The sequence below is a fragment of the Schistocerca americana genome, chromosome 3 (genome assembly GCF_021461395.2).
Source record: "Schistocerca americana isolate TAMUIC-IGC-003095 chromosome 3, iqSchAmer2.1, whole genome shotgun sequence".
NCBI lineage: Eukaryota > Metazoa > Arthropoda > Insecta > Orthoptera > Acrididae > Schistocerca > Schistocerca americana.
The window spans coordinates 792,847,525-792,866,659 of NC_060121.1; the positions used below are offsets into that span (position 1 = coordinate 792,847,525).

The 19,135-nt window shown below is 42.0% G+C and overlaps 1 protein-coding gene across 2 annotated transcripts in view; it reads right to left on the reverse strand.

Annotated features, from left to right (window-relative positions):
- The window catches only part of LOC124605312 (nucleoprotein TPR-like), a 404,625-nt gene that overhangs the window by 262,677 nt on the left and 122,813 nt on the right, over positions 1 to 19,135 (reverse strand). For both annotated transcript variants that reach the window (XM_047136896.1, XM_047136895.1), the window contains exon 10: positions 17,079 to 17,204. In XM_047136896.1, coding sequence (XP_046992852.1) covers positions 17,079 to 17,204 — 126 coding nt within the window. The remainder of the gene's footprint in view (positions 1 to 17,078; positions 17,205 to 19,135) is intronic.

Sequence of the window (19,135 nt, forward strand, 5' to 3'; positions counted from 1 at the left end):
TGCTCGACTTCAGCAAGGCATTTGACACCGTCATGCAATGCCATCTAGTGAAAAAAATATGAGCAGGTCAGTTCTGTAACTAGATTCAAGACTTCCCTGCAGATGAAACTCAACACATCACTTTTAATGGAACAGATGAAGGTAATTTAAGACTTTTCGCATATGATGTGGTTCCCCCTTTATTCCTACAAATTAATGAGTGTTAGTGACAGGGGATATCGAACTGATTCCATATTTTTAGATTTACAGAAGGCTTTTTACACCATACTTCACAAGCAACTTCTAATCAAATTCTGTGACTATGGACTATCACCTCGGTTGTGTGGCTGAATTTATGATTTCCTGTCAGAAAGTCGCAGTTCGTAGTAACTGCCGGGAAGTCATCCAGTAAAACAGAAGTAATATCTGGCATTCCCCAAGGAAGTGTCATAGGTCGTCTGCTGTTCCTGATTTACATAAGCGATTTGGGAGACTATCCGAGTAGCATTCTTAGATTGTTAGCAGATGAGGCAGTCATCATTTACTACCTCATAAAGTAATCATACGATCAAAACAAATTGCAAAACGAGTTGGACAAGATATCTGTGCGGTGCAGAGAGTGGTAACTGACTCCAAATAACGAAAAGCATGAATTCATCCACTTGAGTACCTAAAGGAATCAACGAAATTTTGGTTACACAAAAAACCACACAAATCTACAGACAGTAAATTCAATTAAATGCTTAGGGATCACAGTTACAAATAACTTAAGATGGAATGGCCACACAGATAATCTTATGGGGAAAGCAAACCAAAGACTATGATTTATTGCAGAACACTGATAAAATGCAACAGGTCTACTAAAGAGACTGCCTACACTACACTTGTAAATCCTCTTCTGGAGTACTGCTGTGAGGTGCGGGATCCACATCAGATAGGATCGACAGAGGACACTGAAAAAGTTCAAAGAAGGGCGGATTGTTTAGTACTACCGTGAAATAGGGTAGAGAGCACCATGGATATGGTACATGAATTGAGATGACAATCATTAAGTCCAAAACAAAGGTGGTTTTCAATGCAGCAGGATCTTCTCATGAAATTTCAATCACCAGCTTTGTCCTCAGTGAGTGAAATTATTTTGCTGTTGCCCACCTACATAGGAAGGAATGATCATTGTAATAAAATATGAGAAGTCAGAATTTGCATATAAATATTTGTGTGTTCATTTTTCCGGTGGGATTTTCGAGAAAAATAGTCCGAACGTAGTTCAATGAACCCTCTGCCAGACACTTCATTGTGAATTGTTGAGTAATCATGAAGATGGAGATGCAGATAAATGTCAGAAGACAATATCAATTTGCAAAATGACCTACAAAAGACAGCTGAATGATGCAGTCTCTGGCAGTTGTCCCTGAACATATATAAATGTAACACATTGTGCATAAACAGGAAAAGAAATCCATTACTGTACCTAACCAGAATGACCTTACATGAAATAACCACATAAAATAAATAGTAGGAAAAGCTGATGCCAGACAGAGTCATAAGAAAAATCTTACGGAAATGTATTTCATCCACTAAAGAAGTGGCTTGCAAGATGTTTGCCTGACCGATTACTGAATATTGTTCACCAACAGGGTGTATATGTGGACAAGGAGAAAAAATTCCCGGATTTTTCCCGCATCTCCAGGTTAAAAATACATTTTCTCCCAGGTGAAAATAAGCTTTTGCCATGTTAAGTGACAGTATACTTATCCTCTGATAGGATATGGTTTTATACAGCAGCTGTATTTCGAAAAAATGGGTACTCAGAGTGGCAGATTCAACATGCTCTCCGCCCAACCACTGCAGCACAACCTGTTGAGATGGATGAAGTCACGAGGGAGGAGGTAGGAACTGCATTTATTCCATACACAGGCGCACTCTCGGGGAAAATCGCCCGCATTCTGAAGAAACACCGGGTCGGAACTGTGTTTTGTCCTCCAAATAAAACTCGTGCACTGGTGGGGAACGCCAAAGATGACCTTGGTTTGAGGAAGGCCGGCGTGTACCAGATTCCGTGTCAATGTGGCAAGTCGTATATTGGTCAGACGATGCGTACCGTTGAGGATCGATGCTGTGAACACCAGAGGCACACTCGACTGATGTATCCGAGCAAGTCGGCGGTCGCTGAATATTGTTTGTCGGAAAATCACGCCATGGAGTATGACCGCACGAGGATTCTGGTACAGACGTCGAGATACTGGGACAGCGTTGTTGGAGAGGCCATCGAAATTCGCACCAATGACGACCTCATAAACCGTGACTGTGGCTATAATCTTAGCAAGGCTTGGGAACCAGCGATCGGGTTAATCAAGAGTAAATCGAGCAAACGTATAGTTGTGACGACCACGGCAGACAGAGCCATCACACCGACGTCATCTCAGACGCCGTCGCAATCTGTTCCACCACACGACCGTGGCGCGGGGTGCGGACGGCGGAGGGAGCGCGCCGCAGGCGGAGGGTATTTAAATCGGCCGCCGCCGTGACCGAACCCAGTTCCCTCTGAGCAGCCGTAGCGTACGGATCTCCGTGCCGGCACGTTCACAGGAGCTCAGTCCGTCAGTTCACCTGATGATGGCGACATGTATGATCGCCGAAATATTGTGCCCGTTGGACACTAGAGACCGGCAGCCCACCCGTGGATATTTTGATTACCTACTTAGTTATCCAGCGATTATTCTCTGGTTAGGCATTATTACGTGTTTGTACAATGCGTTTTCCGCGCTACTCCCAGAATGGAACTTAAGCGGCTGCTAGCCGGGGTCTACAAATGGCCCTGTCTCATGTAGCGATCTGGCCAAAAAATTTCTGTCAAAATTTCACTTTCTTGGATACATCGAGAAGATAATACGTTATCTTTCTTACCTGTTAGTCATTTATTTCCACTCTGGTAGTCTGAATCTATGGATTTCGATAGTAATTATAACAATGCTGAACATTCGCAAACCGAATCAACCACATAAACAAGCAGCACTTGGCACTCACCGGTTCAGCTTTATTCCACTCAGCTCATATGGCCCCGTCCCTTTTTGTCTGCAGGGAAGTTAATTTCTAAATGTGACGAGGATTCCCCTGGCAGAGATATCACATACACTACGCACGCATTCAAAAATGAACTTATAATTCATTCAGAAATCAACTTAGAATGTGTTCAAAAACCAGCAGGGGTGCATTTCAAAATCATATGAATAATCGATAGACTGACGTGTGCTGGATGCTAGGTGCTTTGTGAAACAAGGTTTTTTTTTTTCTAAAGAATATGAATTTGCGCCCTCCCCCCGAAATTGCCACCCGGTTCAGATACCCCAGATCCAGGCCTGCTGCACACGCATGAATCTGGCAACTTGGGTGCGCCAGTAAAATTTTTCCGAGTACCATGTGGCTGGTTGCTGCTACTGCTGCTTACACAGTCAACAGCCACATTTCTGTAGCCACAAGCAGGAGAAGGTACTACTCATACTCGACTCAACTGCGCGTGTGCATGAGCCCACTCACAACTGATTAAATGAGTCTAATGTAAACAGTTGTGACGTCACACTCATCAAAGGCAATTTGTTGTTATAAAGCATTGCATAGTTCTCCGAAAGCCTTTGACACATTTTACTGTTGGCAGACGCGTGTACAAGCACTGTATTATTATATACGGCACATTTCCTTTGCTATTTAAGTTTTATTTTCAATTTTTTCTCTCGTTCATGTTTTAATGGTGCAGTAGCAGGATGCAGTAACATCCTTTGTTAAAGTAACGGTTCTTAGCAGTCAAAATTACAAAAATTTAACTGAAAACTAAAACAACGAAAAATTCCCAGAATTCTAAAAAATTCCCGGATTTTTCCCAGTTCTCTCCTGGATGAAAAAATTCCCGGGTTTTTCCCGAATCTCCCGGGTCACATATACCCTGACCAATCTGGGTCCCTTACCAGGTATGACACAGAAGAGAGAGAGAGATGATCCAACAATATATGCTTCATAAACGGATCTTTTAGCACGCAGGAGAGCGATACAAAGATGTTAAATGAACTCCACTGGCAGATGCTGAAAGACAGGCATCACAGGGAAGTTAACTATTGAAATTTCAAGAGAGTACCTTTCAGTAAGAGTCTGACAACATCCTCCCGTATACATCTCACAAAATGACCACAATGAGGAACTTCAAGACATTAGAGCAAATGATTCTTCTCACACACTGTTTGCAATTGGAACAGGAAGGGGGAGGGGGTGGTGCGGAATCAGTCAGTGGTACCAGAAGTAACCTCCACCACAAACTGTCAGGTGGCTTTAGCAGTACTGATGTAGATGTACACTTGGTCAGAATAATGAAAACCAATCCAACTTCTCACTTGCAAGTAAAAGACATCCCATACTCCTAAATTTTCGGCCCTATTGATCAAGATTTCATTATATGCATTAAAGTCAATCATATGCAAGTTAACAAGTGGGAAGCACAGATCTTTACATCATGACTGTGGAAACATTCTAATTACACATGATGACAACTACAGTGGATGAAACAACTGTTAACTATACTTAAGATTTAAATGTATTGTATGAGGGTGGTGGTGATGATATTGAGAGTCTGGATAAAATATGTTGTTTCTGTTTCATTAAATTAGGGTTATTGGGAACATTATTATTTTAAAAAAGAATGTTAATACTGCAAAGCTTTTCTCATGACAGAAACAAATTTGACAGAAGAACACTAATCGTACGCCAGTGAGTAAAGCTTATATTCCACATAAAATAAAGTACCTGAAACTGAAGTGTACAGAATTTATCTTCTTTTAATCTGAGCAAAAAACACACACACACACACACACACACACACACACACACACACACACACACACACACATTGAAATGCGAAAACATGTGACTCATAGCACCCCTCCTCCTTCCAACCCCCACCCCACCCCTGTCCGGTGCAGAGCATATGGAATGGAACGAAATTTAAACTTTATGTGCTGGCCGTTTCTTGTGTGCATTGCTGCCATGCCACAGGTGCAGCTGCTGCAAGCAATAACAGTGTGGCTGCAAACTGATGGAGGGAGATGGTAATTGCGAGTGGGTGTCTCCAGGTGTGGTGGGTCTTGTGGAATTGGTATGGTATCTTGTAGGGGCAAAGATTCTCCAAGTTCTGGTGTTCTCATCGCAATACCAGAAAAGGCCCAGTGTATGGTGGAGGGAGAAGCAATTTGATGAGATCTGTTGCAGCATGATGGGAGTAAAGTTGTCTACTGCTTTGTGCATGAAAACAGAGACTGTGGCGCGAAGCAGGCAGGCGTCGTTTCTTGGTCATGTGGTCATAGACCTGTTGCACCATCTGCGGCAGTTCCGCTACAGAAGATAGCGGTGAAGGCATGAGATAACCTGCCAGATTGAATAATGGTTCCCGTACATAATTTTTGGTAGCGAGGCTATAATTTCTGGCCTGTACACTGTGCACAATCGTGCTATCCAGGTCTTGGCAAAAATATTTTCTACTGAGTGCATTTATCCACCGCGGTGGGAAGTTGTCTGTAACCATATGCAGGTGAAAATTGGTCAACGAGATCAATGTGCACGTGAGTGAATACTGGTGAAGAGCCTTGAAATTGCCCAATATCAGTGTGTACGCGATGTTCCACTTTGGACTACTGGCATTGAATATCCCAATGCGCCCATGCACAAACTGCTATTTTTAATCAATGACCATACAAATGATTGGTCCATAACTTGACTGTCATCTCTGCTCCTGGGTGTGATAGATTATGAACACTTTTGAAAGCAGCCTTGCAAAGTTCTTGTGCGATGTAGGGCCTTGGCTTCTGCTGAGGGACATTGCAACATCACAACACAGTGTTAATTCTGCTCCTGGTCTCAGGATTTAGGCAAGTCGCAGTCCTGTAGAAGGGTCAGCCAATAAATGCTGTAGTTGTGGATTGTCAGTCTGCTCAGTGCCAGGTTCTTTGTACTGCAAGGTATTGGCCACAACACAGATGTGTGAAAAGTAATCATCCACAATATTATCTGCTCATTTTATTTGGCACAAATCTGTCATAAACTAGTTGAAAAGCTCTTTATGTCTGAACTGTGGAGATTTGGGGTTGGGGAGGGAGGGTTGTGGGAAGTATGTCACTGGCTTTCAGGAAAACAGATTATCAGTTTGTGGTCAATGTAAACTGTTACGGGATGAACTTAGATTTTTGGGCAGAAATTCGTAACAGACTCATAAACTGCAAATACTTCTGTGTTATACGTGGTCTATTGCTACTACAACAGTTGCAACTTTTTCGGAAAAAAATTAAAATCTGTCAAAGTTGGTGATATGTTTATGTAGGGCTGCATCTATTGCTGATTGACTAGCACCTACAGCTATCACCAGTGGTGGAGATGGTATTGGGTGAGCAAGGAGTATGACACCAGTTAGGCTCATTTTAAGTTTTTGGAAAGATTTTTTCTTTTCTTTTTTTTTCCCCTTTCATCTCTGGCATCAATTTGAGGGATTGTCGACCTATGATGTTGCATCTTCCAGTGCATCTGTAAGTGGCATTCATTAGCTGCTGTTGCTAGTAGATGCAGCGATATTAAAGCTAACCATTCCCAGGAATTCCCATCCCCCCCACCCCACCCCCCACTAGTCCGTTGGCTTTGGAAGGGCTTGTAGAGCTTCTATCTTCTACGGTAATGGACGAATGCCATCTGCCAAAACCGTAAGTCCCACGAAGGTTGCTCCAGTTTTCCTCATCGCACACATCTCTTCATTCAATACCATGCTATAGTTGTGCAGCTGTTGATGCACTTACTGCATGTGTCACTATTGCAGCTCGAAGTTTGGTGAGGCAGGGGTGAAACTGAAGTCTCTTTGACACTCTACCAACAAAATGTTCTGTGTTCTGTGTCTGTGGCATTTTTCACACCAAATGGGGTAAATAAAAATTCGAACATGAGAAAGAGCATAATTACTGCAGTCTTTGGGATTTATCAAGGTGCAACAGGTATTTTGTTACACATTTTGTGCCATTCCATGACACTGAAGAATTTTGCGCCAGATAAAATCTTGAATATTTGGTGTAGGGTACCTATCTGGGAAGCACAATAATGACTGTGAGCCATATTTATTGCAAATGAGGCACAAAGGTGGAGGCCACAGGCTGTTGGAATGGTGGACTGTCCCCACTTGGAGCATTTCTTTGGATATGGCTTCTGTTTCTATTAAGTCATTGGTTCCCAACCTTTATTAGACCATTACCCCTGAGTGCAATCAGACATTAGCTAGTACCCAGTCCCCCCCCCCCCCCCCCCTTTTCTATCCGTTGCCCCCTTCCCCCACTAAACTATAGAATGGAAGACTTTTCTTGGAACACTTTTATTTTTAAAATGATGAAAGGTGAATGATGCTTAGTTAGTTGTGTGTGTGTGTGTGTGTGTGTGTGTGTGTGTGTGTGTGTACTGTTCATAAATCAACTGACTGCTGCACTCCTTACTTCTGAACAGGCAGAAGTTGGAAGATTTCAGGCTGTTAATGCTTTGTGTCTGACCAGAGCCACCAATAGTAATAGTAATAACAATAATACTGTGCACAGCACTATAGTAGTCCTTATGTAGAAACTGCTGTGTCAAGGTGTCAATTAATTCATTTATCTGTTTCAAAGTGAGTAATGAAGCAATTTTTGGACTACTGCAGGCACTACCTACAACTTGAAGAAGACATTTTCTTGAGATAATTAGTATCTGTCACTTATATGTCTCATTTTTATCATCAGTGATGTACAGGAAAAAGACAACATGTGTGTGTTGTGGGTGGACTATGTCAGGAACCTGTAACCTCCAAAGCATTAATGCTACTGTTTGAGAAAAAGTAATTATTGATAACTTATGTAATCAATATTAGAATCTTACAAAATTGTGAAAATAATTTAGTTTCATGACTGAGACAGAATCAAATTGTTTAGCTTTTACCCCTCAGAAAATTTCATTCCACCTCTCAGGGGGTAATTAACCCCAGGTTGGGAACCACTGTTCTTGGGCAAGCCTATGGGCACACTGTGAAACAGGTAGTCCAGTGTAGTATGGATGTGATGCACAGTGTTGTTTTTGATGCCACTACCTATTATGATATACATAAACCATTCCGAGTCTACTCTCTGTACTGTTCTTTAGGTAAAGCGTATCCATATACTGGTTACTGTCACTGTCGACAACTGTGTATTGTAGTCCTCAAATCTGCCATTAGTGCCAAAGGAGCAAGGAAAACAGAATCTACACTACTGACCATTAACATTGCTACACCAAGAAGATGATGTGCTACAGATGTGAAATTTAACCGACAGGAAAAAGATGCTGTGATATGTAAATGATTAGCTTTTCAGAACATTCACTGAAGGCTGGCACCGGTGGCGACACCTACAACGTGCTGACACGAGGATAGTTTCCAACCGATTTCTCATACACAAACAGCACTAGACCGGCGTTGCCTGGTGAAACGTTGTTGTGATGCCTCCTGTAAGCAGGAGAAATGTGTACCATCACGTTTCCGACTTTGATAAAGGTCAGACTGTAGCTTATCGCGATTGTGGTTTATGGTATCGCGACATTGCTGCTTGTGATGGTCGAGATCCAATGACTGTTAGCAGAAAATGGAATCGGTGGGTTCAGTAGGGTAATACGGAACGCCATGCTGGATCCCAATGGCCTCGTATCACTAGCAGTCGAGATGACAGGCATCTTATCCGCATGGCTGTAACGGATCGTGCAGCCACATCTCGATCCCCGAGTCAACAGATGGGGACGTTTGCAAGACAACAACCATCTGCACAAACAGTTGGACGACGTTTGCAGCAGCATGGACTATCAGCTCGGAGACCATGGCTGCGGTTACCCTTGACACTGCATCACAGACAGGAGCACCTGCGATGGTGTACTCAATGACAAACCTGGGTGCACGAATGGCAAAACGTCATTTTTTCAGATGAATCCAGGTTCTGTTTACAGCATCATGATGGTTGATTCCCTATTGGAATTTGCAGTATTGTAAAAACAATTGTTAAAATATTCTGTGGCATAACAAACATCCACTTAGTTTTTCATAACATGCCTTTACACTGGCTGAAAAGATAATATCTTAATGGAAAATGTAAGAGATATGCACCAAGTGTTTGCCTCTTCAGTGGCTGGTTAGAGATGGTGTGTGCAAGAAGTAAGGACTCTGGAAAGGTAGAGTATGCAATGATCTGTTAATAAACCTTGTGGGGAGGATACTCACTTCTGATAAAGGTTGCAGTGAAACACCCCCAACACCTTTGCACAGTGTGTTTGTCATGCTGACGGGACTTGCACAGGCTCTAAGGGAAATTTTCATATGGAGAAAGTGTGGCCATTGCCAAAGTGGAGGATCTATTGATAGACTGAAAAATGTTATGATGCTACCAGATATGAAATCAGTATGAAGGTTGATGGCTTACACAGTTATAGGGGAGATAAAGAGTCATTCGAAGAGGGCATGTGAAAATGTGTCAAGTTCTAGAGGAAAACATAGGTAAGTATTTTCACACTGTACATTACTGATGAATTTAAATCAAATGAGAAGTCTAGGGTTCTGTGACAGGAACACTGGCTAACAGCAAACAGCTTAAGGCATTGTGAAGACCTCTTTCATGAATTGTATAATATCAGTGATTACAGATACCAGAGCAGCGTATTTTAAACGCAGAAAGAAAGTTTTAAGAGAGATTATGTTTGAAATAAATATTCAGTTTTAGAAAGTAATTGAGCAGCATAATCACAGCATAAGAAAATCACGCAAACTGCTTTTAAAAACTTTAATTTCTACCTAATTATAGGACAAACAGTACAAACTCTTATCTATTGCTTTCATTACATTGAAGTACACAAGGACTGAGGAGTAAAATTAATAAACTGTGGTGAATTAAGAGCTGTCAAACTCACTTGACAATCTGCCCCTCTGAATGTCATGTCCACCTGTACAGATATATTAAGTGTGATAGGATTTAGGTTAATACCTAACTTTTGTAGTGTCAGTATAAAGCAAAGAAGAGTTACTACATTAATCAAAAACTTTCATTCATTAACAAACATTGCTACTCAGAGCAGCATCAGGATGCATGTGCAATACAAGATGAATTTTGTAACAAATTCTTTGTAACAGTAACTGCAAACGCAGCACCTGATGGAGATTTTAAGCTATTTATAAATTATCTTTAAGCTCTATTGGCCTCTGTAATAGCCAAAAGCAAAGAAATAATGATTGGTTAATAAACAAGGTACTCCATAATCAAGGCATTCTCTGGAACAACAACTTAATTGAAATATACTGAGATCGAGATACAGTGCATCGAATGTCTGAAATTGTTTTTTTGTTCATTTTAAACTCTTGTACATGGACTAAATTTCAGTCAAATATAAACAAACTACTATTGTGATTTCAGAATACATGCTGTGATAGTGTAATATGTACAAGTTACTGACTGATTTCAGGAAGTCTTGTTCTAGAGTGCCTCAATTGCAGACTACAAAGGTTACTAGTGGAAACTGCACTAAACAAATAAACTGAAAGTGTCATTGCAACTTGGTACTGTAAGCACTAATGCAACCCACTGCTGCAGGATGCTAGCACTGAATGTAAACATTTGGACAGTTAGTTGCTGTAGTGGAAAGAAGACAATGGAATGTGGTAATGATGAATTCATTGATATGGTTTTGATTTATGATCAGGACCACCAGAACTCTGCTGCTGCTGCTGCTTTCCATGTGTGTGTTGAATTTTTCCTGTTAGACAACATCCCACTCCAAGAACAGTTGTGTGTCTAACTCGTCATACAAAAGGAAGGAAGGAAATTAGGGTACAATGACCCACCAACATTGAGGTCACTAGAGATGGAGCACAAGCTTGGAATGTTTCAAGCATGGAGAGGGAAATCAGCTATGCTCTTTGAAAGCAACCATCCCAGCATTTTGAATGGGAGGTTCAGGAAATGGGAAACTTTCATCGAGATGGATGGACATGTACTTGAACTGTTGTCCAAAAGAATGCAAGTCCAGTATGCAAATCTGCACCACCTCGAACAGCATGATTTGAGACAGACAGGTCGCTAGGCATCTGTAATGGTCAATGCTGGTAGGCAGCGACATCGCACAACAGTTGCGGTGGAGGAGGCAGATCTGTATCCAGCAGCAGAATGCTCATTGAATACTAATATTCAGAGATTCGCTGCACCCTTAACTGTTAAAGCACCTATGTTAAGAACAGTACATCATCAATTACTGTATCCCTTGCACGTGCAACTTCTGCAGGAGCTGAAGAGAGAACGTTATTTTCAACACCATAAAAATCACCATAACTGACTGCTGAACCAAAATGCCATGATCAACAGTTACCAGAAATGGCATTTTCATTCAAAACAATGACATGTTTGGAAAGACACAAATGTACACACTATCTTGGAGGTCCATTTGCAGCATACATTCATGGCATCTTTGTTGGCCACAGGGAACAACTTTGGAGGGGACAATATCATTGTATGAAAAAAATAAAAACATTGGTAGATAAAAATATTAGTCTAACAAAGAGATAGATGGGCTGGCCAGTACTTACCTCAGCTCAGTACAGCCGATAGATACACATAAAACACATAAAACAGAACCGAAAATTTACGTTCCTAGCTTTTGGAACAAATGTTCCTTCATCGGGGAGGAGAGAGGGGAAAGAAAGGGAAGAATGGAAAGGAGATTCAGTTACTCACAACCCAGGTCATGAAGCAACAGGGAAAGGAAAATAGGGAGGGTAGCAAGGATGGAGGCATGGCTGTCAGAGGGAAGCCAAAGATATTCTACTGTAAGTACTGTGCCAGCTTCAAACCAAAGAGGATGCATACAGAAGTAAAGAGGTATATAGTATAAAGATAAACACAACTATGTAGGATGAAAAGATGCGTGAATGGCTAAAGAGGAAAGGGAAAGAGGAGAAAACTGAAGAGTAAATGGGATCGAGGTTGTTTAACGTAGGTTCAGTCCAGGGGGATGACGCGATGAAAGGATGTGTTAGAGTGCAAGTTCCCATCTCCGCAGTTCAGAGGGACTGGTGTTGGGTGGGAGAAGCCAAATGGCACATATGGTGTAGCAGGTTCCTAGGTCCCTAGAATTATGCTGGAGGGCATGCTCCGCTACTGGGTATTGGACATCTCCTAGGCGGACAGTTCGTCTGTGTCCGTTCATGCGCTCAGCCAGTTTAGTTGTTGTCATGCCGATGTAAAAGGCTGTGCAGTGCAGGCATGTCAGTTGATAAATGACATGTGTAGTTTCACATGTGGCCCTGCTTTGAATTGTGTATGTTTTACCAGTAGTGGGGCTGGAGTAGGTGGTTGTGGGGGGATGCATGGGGCAGGTTTTGCAGTGGGGTCGGTTACAGGGGTAGGAACCGCTGGGTGGAGAAGGTAGTCTGGGAATATTGTAGGGTTTAACAAGGATGTTACGGAGGTTAGGGGGGCGACGAAAGGCAACTCTGGGTGGTGTGGGGAGAATTTTGTCAAGGGATGATCTCATTTCAGGGGTTGACTTGAGAAAGTCATATCCCTGGCGGAGTAATTTGTTGATGTTTTCGAGGCCAGGATAATATTGGGTGACAAGGGGGATGCTTCTGTGGGGTCTGGGGGTAGGAACATTGTTGTTGGATGGGGAGGAATGTATTGCTCGGGAAATCTGTTTGTGGACAAGGTCTGCAGGATAATTGCGGGAGAGGAAAGCATTGGTCAGGTTATTGGTGTAATTGTTGAGGGATACGTCACTGGAGCAGATACATTTGCCACGAATACCTAGGCTGTAGGGAAGGGAGCGTTTGATGTGGAAAGGACGGCAGGTATCAAAGTGAAGATACTGTTGTTTGTTTGTGGGTTTGATATGGACAGAGGTGTGGATGTGAGCTTCAACAAGATGAAGGTCAACATCCAGGAAGGTGGCTTGGGTTTTGGAGAAGGACCAGGTGAAATTCAGATTCGAAAAGGAGTTGAGGTTATGGAGGAAATTAAGGAGTGTTTCTTCACCATGAGTCCAGACCACAAAGATGTCATCTATAAACCTATACCAGGCCAGGGGAAGCAGCTGTTGGGTCTTCAGGAAAGCCTCCTCCATGCGGCCCATGAAGAGGTTGGCATAGGACGGAGCCATCCTGGTTCCCATGGCCGTTCCCCTGATTTGTTTGTAGGTCTGGCCTTCAAAAGTGAAGTAATTATGGGTGAGGATGAAGTTGGTAAGTGTGATAAGGAACGAGGTTTTTGGAAGATCTTCGGGTGGGCGTTGGGAGAGGTAGTGCTCAAGGGCAGAGAGACCATGGGTATGTGGGATGTTTGTGTAAAGGAATGTAGCATCTATGGTGACAAGAAAGGTTTCAGGTGGGAGAGGAGTGGGAATGGATTTGAGGCGTTCTAGGAAGTGGTTTGTGTCTTTGATGTAGGATGGGAGTCTGCGGGTGATAGATTGGAGGTGCTGGTCTACCAGAGCTGAGATACGTTCGGTTGGGGCTTTGAAGCCTGCCACAATAGGACGGCCAGGATGGTTCTCTTTGTGGATTTTGGGTAATAAGTAGAAGGTAGGGGTACGTGGCTCAGGTGGAGTGAGTAAGTCTATGGAAGCCATTGTGAGGCCTTGTGAGGGACCTTGGATTTTTAGGATTTTTTGCAGCTCAGTCTGGATGGAGGGAATGGGATCCTGGGTAACAGCTTTGTAGGTTGAGGTGTCGGAGAGTTGACGCAGTCCTTCTGCCACATACTCCACACGGTCAAGTAGAATCCCGTGCCATTAAGGAGCTGAAAATAGACCGCTCTATTGTCATCCTCCGGCGGATAAAGGCTCCACAACTGTCGTACTTGACCGTGTGGATTATGTGGCAGAAGGACTGCGTCAACTCTCCGACACCTCAACCTACAAAGCTGTTACCCAGGATCCCATTCCCTCCATCCAGACTGAGCTGCAAAATATCCTAAAAATCCAAGGTCCCTCACAAGGCCTCACAATGGCTTCCATAGACTTACTCACTCCACCTGAGCCACATACCCCTACCTTCTACCTATTACCCAAAATCCACAAAGAGAACCATCCTGGCCGTCCTATTGTGGCAGGCTTCAAAGCCCCAACCGAACGTATCTCAGCTCTGGTAGACCAGCACCTCCAACCTATCACCCGCAGACTCCCATCCTACATCAAAGACACAAACCACTTCCTAGAACGCCTCAAATCCATTCCCACTCCTCTCCCACCTGAAACCTTTCTTGTCACCATAGATGCTACATCCCTTTACACAAACATCCCACATACCCATGGTCTCTCTGCCCTTGAGCACTACCTCTCCCAACGCCCACCCGAAGATCTTCCAAAAACCTCGTTCCTTATCACACTTACCAACTTCATCCTCACCCATAATTACTTCACTTTTGAAGGCCAGACCTACAAACAAATCAGGGGAACGGCCATGGGAACCAGGATGGCTCCGTCCTATGCCAACCTCTTCATGGGCCGCATGGAGGAGGCTTTCCTGAAGACCCAACAGCTGCTTCCCCTGGCCTGGTATAGGTTTATAGATGACATCTTTGTGATCTGGACTCATGGTGAAGAAACACTCCTTAATTTCCTCCGTAACCTCAACTCCTTTTCGAATCTGAATTTCACCTGGTCCTTCTCCAAAACCCAAGCCACCTTCCTGGATGTTGACCTTCATCTTGTTGAAGCTCACATCCACACCTCTGTCCATGTCAAACCCACAAACAAACAACAGTACCTTCACTTTGATAGCTGCCATCCTTTCCACATCAAACGCTCCCTTCCCTACAGCCTAGGTATTCGTGGCAAACGTATCTGCTCCAGTGACGAATCCCTCAACAATTACACCAATAACCTGACCAATGCTTTCCTCTCCCGCAACTATCCTGCAGACCTTGTCCACAAACAGATTTCCCGAGCAATACATTCCTCCCCATCCAACAACAATGTTCCTACCCCCAGACCACACAGAAGCATCCCCCTTGTCACCCAATATTATCCTGGCCTCGAAAACATCAACAAATTACTCCGCCAGGAATATGACTTTCTCAAGTCAACCCCTGAAATGAGATCATCCCTTGACAAAATTCTCCCCACACCACCCAGAGTTGCCTTTCGTCACCCCCCTAACCTCCGTAACATCCTTGTTAAACCCTACAATATTCCCAGACTACCTTCTCCACCCAGCGGTTCCTACCCCTGTAACCGACCCCACTGCAAAACCTGCCCCATGCATCCCCCCACAACCACCTACTCCAGCCCCGCTACTGGTAAAACATACACAATTCAAGGCAGGGCCACGTGTGAAACTACACATGTCATTTATCAACTGACATGCCTGCACTGCACAGCCTTTTACATCAGCATGACAACAACTAAACTGGCTGAGCGCATGAACGGACACAGACGAACTGTCCGCCTAGGAGATGCCCAATACCCAGTAGCGGAGCATGCCCTCCAGCATAATTCTAGGGACCTAGGAACCTGCTACACCGTATGTGCCATTTGGCTTCTCCCACCCAACACCAGTCCCTCTGAACTGCGGAGATGGGAACTTGCACGCCAACATATCCTTTCATCGCGTCATCCCCCTGGACTGAACCTACGTTAAACAACCTCAATCCCATTTACTCTTCAGTTTTCTCCTCTTTCCCTTTCCTCTTTAGCCATTCACGCATCTTTTCATCCTACATAGTTGTGTTTATCTTTATACTATATACCTCTTTACTTCTGTATGCATCCTCTTTGGTTTGAAGCTGGCACAGTACTTACAGTAGAATATCTTTGGCTTCCCTCTGACAACCATGCCTCCATCCTTGCTACCCTCCCTATTTTCCTTTCCCTGTTGCTTCATGACCTGGGTTGTGAGTAACTGAATCTCCTTTCCATTCTTCCCTTTCTTTCCCCTCTCTCCTCCCCGATGAAGGAACATTTGTTCCAAAAGCTAGGAACGTAAATTTTCGGTTCTGTTTTATGTGTATCTATCGGCTGTACTGAGCTGAGGTAAGTACTGGCCAGCCCCTCTATCTCTTTGTTAGTATTTGTTTCACATCTCATATGAGATTTTCCATTAATCATTTAAAAATATTAGTCTCATTACTTTCCTGACACACCTCAGTTGTAATTCTTCAGTTAAGTACTGACACTGTTCAGGATACCAATTCTACTAAACATATGTTATTCAGTAGATAAATCAATGATCCAATTGCTTTGAGGGTTTTGGGAAACTGGTTCAATACTTGGACTTGACAGATATTTATAGAATGTCTCCTCATGTCTTTCAAATGCAATTACTATCTCTACATTCATACACCTTTTCTTCTCTTCTTCTACCACTTCTACCTTGAATGAAGAAGTGTGTTAATGTGGAAGGCTGAAAAGCAATTCCCCCCTTCCCCCAATATATTTAGCAAGGAGTATTATACAGCATATACACGATTTATAAAAGCTGGACAATTTGATGAAGTGCCACACCAAGAGACTGTACAGAAAAATCTTGTGAAATGTAACACATTTTTAAATTGTCAGTACATTTTGATAGCTTATGAACACACACATAGAAAAACACATGTTTAATTTTCTTGTATCACACAAAAAAGTAATGTGCATAGATATAAACTAAAAATGATCACTATAAGGTGATAACAACTGGTGCATCTATTATCTGTGTGATGATACTGCACCTTGATGATGAATATTGTAAGATAGTTGAATTCAATTTTTAAAACAATTAATATCAGAATAACAGCCATGGGGAATATGGTAACATAGTTGAATTCAATTTTAAAAACAATTATGATCAGAATAGTAGCTATGGTCACTGTCACAGGATTTCACAAGAAGGAAAAAATATTCTTTTTTCACTTCTCTGTTGTATGATCTCAGAAACTCTAACAATTTACTTATCTTCTACTACCACTACTCTGGAAAGAGCAATCATCAATCTCTTAAATATAAATTAGTCTCAGGTAAATACTTAAAACACAGCCAAAATAAAACTTTTCACATTGCACAATATAGTTTGTATTTACCTTCTCAATATTTTCATCTGGAGGTAGTGGATCAGACTGAATAGCCATATCCATAACTTTCATTGACTTGCTCTCAAGCTGCTTTGCCATGTGGTTTAGTTGTTGCTTAAACAATGCCAGCTGGCCCTGGAAAATGAATTCACGGCACTATGCAATAAATTCTTAACAAAATCATTGTGTTGAAACAGGAAATACATCTCAAAACACAATTCAGATGCAGATACACTATTACATGGCAGTACACATTGTGAAGTAGGTAAGTCAAAATCAGCAAAACAAACTTGGTCTAAATATTTTATAAGTAAATGTAACAGCTTATCAACTGAAAACTTTGCCAGCTTCCATATAAATCTTTTAAAAAAAAAAAAAGCGCACGCGTGCGCATGCGAGCACACACACACACACACACACACACACACACACACACTCTTGCTCGAAGGAAGATTCATCTGGGAGCTGGGGAAGTTTTTAAACTTGTTTATGTGCCTTTCAATGTCTCAATGACTATTATTCAGCGAGTTCTTACCTTTCGCCTAAATTATTTACTTCTACAAGGACATTTCATTACCCGACTTGGTCTAGTAGAGTATAGGAAACAAATAATGGAAATGGCAGCATCTAATCATATTTGGGCAGAAAAGTAAGTTTGCAGAATGTTCTCAATTTACATATTATTTAAAAATTACAAGAAAAGAATGAAAGTAGTAACATACCACTTACAGATTTACTTTCTTAAATTTTTTATTGGCAATATAGTATTCTAAATTTATCAAATACGGCTTGTGTCTGGTATTTCCAATACTTTCTATTTTTAAATAAACAAGTATTTGAAATTTATTTAAATAGATGTTTGCAGAAAATGAACTGTTGTTATAAATGTTGCCATGATACAATTGTAAAAAGAAAGAAAAGTCTATAATATCTGGTAGTGATCAAGTATTTAAGAAGTCACTGTTAATGTGTCGCATGCAAGCACAGTCAGATGTGGGACACAAAGCAGTATAATATGCTCATGGTTAAAAATCGGTGTGGCAGTGCTCACCATTAGCCACCCTAATGAGCTGGATGGGCAGAATGCTGTAGTGGCCACCGCGAAAAACTCATTGGTCTGAGGAATAAATCCAAATGGATGGAGACGGAAACAAATATGAGTTGACATACACTCATAACTGCATGACAGAGAACCGGGAATGCAACCTGTGAGCATACCATACTCAAAATAACACATTTCCGTGTTTACTCCCTTTATTTAATTGTTACTGTATGCCTGTTAATGTTGTGTGCACAGAATATCCCACAAATAGCAGCACACCAGCAATGCCAGTAACTGCTACTAACAATCTGATATTTTTTAACTAAAAATGCTGGCTCTACAGTGTGACTGCTAGTGAAGCATATGAAAGTAGCTGTTGATGCCTAGCCTTCATTTTGGTAAGATGGCTTTCATGTAACTGGAAGAATTCCTTATATTGAATTGTTTAATTAGAGCCTACACACACACACACACACACACACACACACACACACACACACACACAGACAGACAGAATATATAACCACGGAAAATAATGGCACATTTGTGTTGTTTTTTGTCACACTGAACTTCAGTGAAGATTGTTTTTCAAAGAATCATGATTAAGTTCAAATAAAAACATGTAGTAATCATGATCCAGACCTTAAAGATTCAGTTCATGTTGATTAGCACAGTCATATAATTTTTTTTTAACAATTCAGTGACACCAGCAGAGATTACACATGGTTCAGTCACATGTTAATGTAACCACAGCATACGTCTGACATAAAATGTGAAAACCACTCATAGATAGCAGGTGGTAGTGCTAGCAGTGGAGTGTATATAAAGCATGTTGGGGTGGGAATGTGAAAAATGGTGCAGTTGTTGTCATAATGCAGAGACAGCGTGATTTATGTGACATCCAAATGAGTATGATCATTGGCTTTTTGGGACAAAAGTGAAAGTATTTCTGAAATAGCTAAGTTTGTAAACTGTTTGCATGCCACCATGGTTAAAGTATACTGAGCCTTGCAAAACAGCGCAG